Source organism: Clupea harengus, chromosome 13, assembly GCF_900700415.2.
Source record: "Clupea harengus chromosome 13, Ch_v2.0.2, whole genome shotgun sequence".
NCBI lineage: Eukaryota > Metazoa > Chordata > Actinopteri > Clupeiformes > Clupeidae > Clupea > Clupea harengus.
This window is the reverse complement of record NC_045164.1, coordinates 26337496-26339995: the sequence shown is the minus strand read 5'-3', so window position 1 is coordinate 26339995 and position 2500 is coordinate 26337496. Positions and strand designations below refer to the sequence as shown.

The 2500-nt window shown below is 50.3% G+C and overlaps 1 protein-coding gene across 1 annotated transcript in view; it reads left to right on the top strand.

Annotated features, from left to right (window-relative positions):
• Nucleotides 1-2500, top strand: part of ndst2a (N-deacetylase/N-sulfotransferase (heparan glucosaminyl) 2a) — a 25084-nt gene that overhangs the window by 17725 nt on the left and 4859 nt on the right. Inside the window, exons 7-9 of the mRNA XM_031579181.2 lie at nt 174-270; nt 1793-1916; nt 2202-2376. Coding sequence (XP_031435041.1) covers nt 174-270; nt 1793-1916; nt 2202-2376 — 396 coding nt within the window. The remainder of the gene's footprint in view (nt 1-173; nt 271-1792; nt 1917-2201; nt 2377-2500) is intronic.

Here is a 2500-nt window from a genome sequence, read left to right as displayed (position 1 = left end):
TGTAAGTCAGGAGATTGTAAGTCGCTTTTGAAGGTTTATCCCATCAGACGCTTTTTCAAGTGTAGGCTTGTTTTTCGAGGGAGCGCTCTTGTCTGGATGTGTGGAGTGTTGGTTCTGCGTAATGATGTCGTCACGATTGAGGCTTACTGGGCCCTGTCCCTCTCTCTCTCCAGAACCCCTGCCACGACAAGAGACACAAGGACATCTGGTCCAAGGAGAAGACCTGCGACCGCCTGCCCAAGTTCCTGGTGGTCGGGCCCCAGAAAACAGGTGAGACAGCAGGGGCCGTTCTCACACGCTGGCAAACAGTTCAAGACATCAGGGGCCATTCACACACGCTGGCTAACAGTTCAAGAGATGACACAGGGGCCATTCACACACGCTGGCTAACAGTTCAAGAGATGACACAGGGCTTCTGAGGTCGCTGTTTAACAACGGCCTCTTGTGGATTAAACGTCAAAACGCACAAGGGTGGAAATGAACACACTGGGGAAGATCAGACCAAAAAGCACAGTGCTCACCAGTTCACAGTTCAGAGGTCAGCTAGGTGCCTATACAAACACAGTGCTCACCAGGTCACAGGTCAACTAGGTGCCTATACAAACACAGTGCTCACCAGGTCACAGTTCAGATAGGTGCCTATACAAACACAGTATTGTACCTGGTCACAGGTCAGAGTTCAGCTAGGTGCCTATACAAACACAGTGCTCACCAGGTCACAGGTCACCTAGGTGCCTATACAAACACAGTGCTCACCAGGTCACAGGTCACAGTTCAGAGGTCACCTAGGTGCCTATACAAACACAGTGTTCACCAGGTCACAGTTCAGAGTTCAGCTAGGTGCCTATACAAACACAGTGTTGTGCCTGGTCTGTGTGCTACTGGTCAGACTGCCTGTCAGGGGGTTCTCTCTGGAGCTGTTAACTGTTATCACTATATTCACGTTCCACCTCAGCCATTGTGTTTATTGTGTGTCGCATCATTCATAGGGTGAGCTATTTTAAGCGCTCGCTCTACCAAATTGTATAAATGTAAAGGGAAGTACTCTAATAATTATCTTAACCGGTCACAGAGCGGTTCTGTGCTTTATGCTATGAGCTCTTGCCTAATGCACTTTTGAGGCATACATTTGACAGTCTGAACACATCACCTAGGAACCATCAGCTTGTTAAAGATAATAGTATTTGTTAGTAGCATACCCTGTGTGTTATCCTTGCTAAAGCCAATAGTATTTGTGAGTAGCATACCCTGTGTGTTATCCTTGCAGGGCTCCAGACAAAGAAAAATCATTTGGAGTCATTGGCTCCCAACCTCAAATATTTAGAAGCCTAATCAAAGTTAAAGGAGCCTGGATCCTGTAGCCTAGCAAGGGCCTCCTTTACTGGTGATGGGCGATATTACCTAAAACATTATGCAAAAGAAAATGTTAATTGTGGCTGCGTTGGTGGCCGTTTTAGTGGCCATCTGGAGCCCTGTTTTGGCTCCTGCTCTTCTAGATTGATCTCCTCTTCCAGCCTCTTCGAGCTTCGTTCCCTTTTGATAATTTACTCTTAGACATGTGATAAGTGTGTGTGTTGATAAGTGTGGCTGCCTGTGTGTGTTGGCAGTGGTGAATAACAGAGCATCCTCTCCTCCCCCTTCCCCTCTCCTCCTCTCCTCCCCCTCCTCTTCTCTCCTCCTCTCCCCTCCCCTCCTCTCGTGTGTGTGTGTGTGTGTGTGTGTGTGTGTGTGTGTGTGTGTGTGTGTGTGTGTGTGTGTGTGTGTGTGTGTGTGTGTGTGTGTGTGTGTTCAGGCACCACAGCGCTGCACTCGTTCCTGACTCTGCACCCAGCCATCACCGGCAGCTTCCCCAGCCCCGTCACCTACGAGGAGATCCAGTTCTTCAACGGCGACAACTACCACAACGGCATCGACTGGTACGACTTCCAACCTTACTCTGTCAGCCACACACACACACACACACACACACACACACACACACACACACACACCCTCTCACCTCTCTGGTCTCCTCCTCAGGTATATGGACTTCTTCCCCTTCCCCTCCAACCACACACACACACACACACACACACACACACACACACACTCTCACCTCTCTGGTCTCCTCCTCAGGTATATGGACTTCTTCCCCTTCCCCTCCAACCACACACACACACACACACACACACACACTCTCACCTCTCTGGTCTCCTCCTCAGGTATATGGACTTCTTCCCCTTCCCCTCCAACGTCAGCACAGACTTCATGTTTGAGAAGAGTGCCAACTACTTCGACAGCGAGGCCACCCCCAAGCGCACGGCCGCTCTGGTGCCCCGGGCCAAGGTCCTGGCCCTGCTCATCAACCCGGCCGATCGCGCCTACTCCTGGTACCAGGTAGGTGGTTCCCATGGAGACCGGACTACCGTTGTGTAGCAGCTTCATCACTGGCATGTTAGTCTGTCTGCAGATGAGCTTCCTGTGGTGTCAGGAATCTATTAGCATCATTGTTATTGCTGTT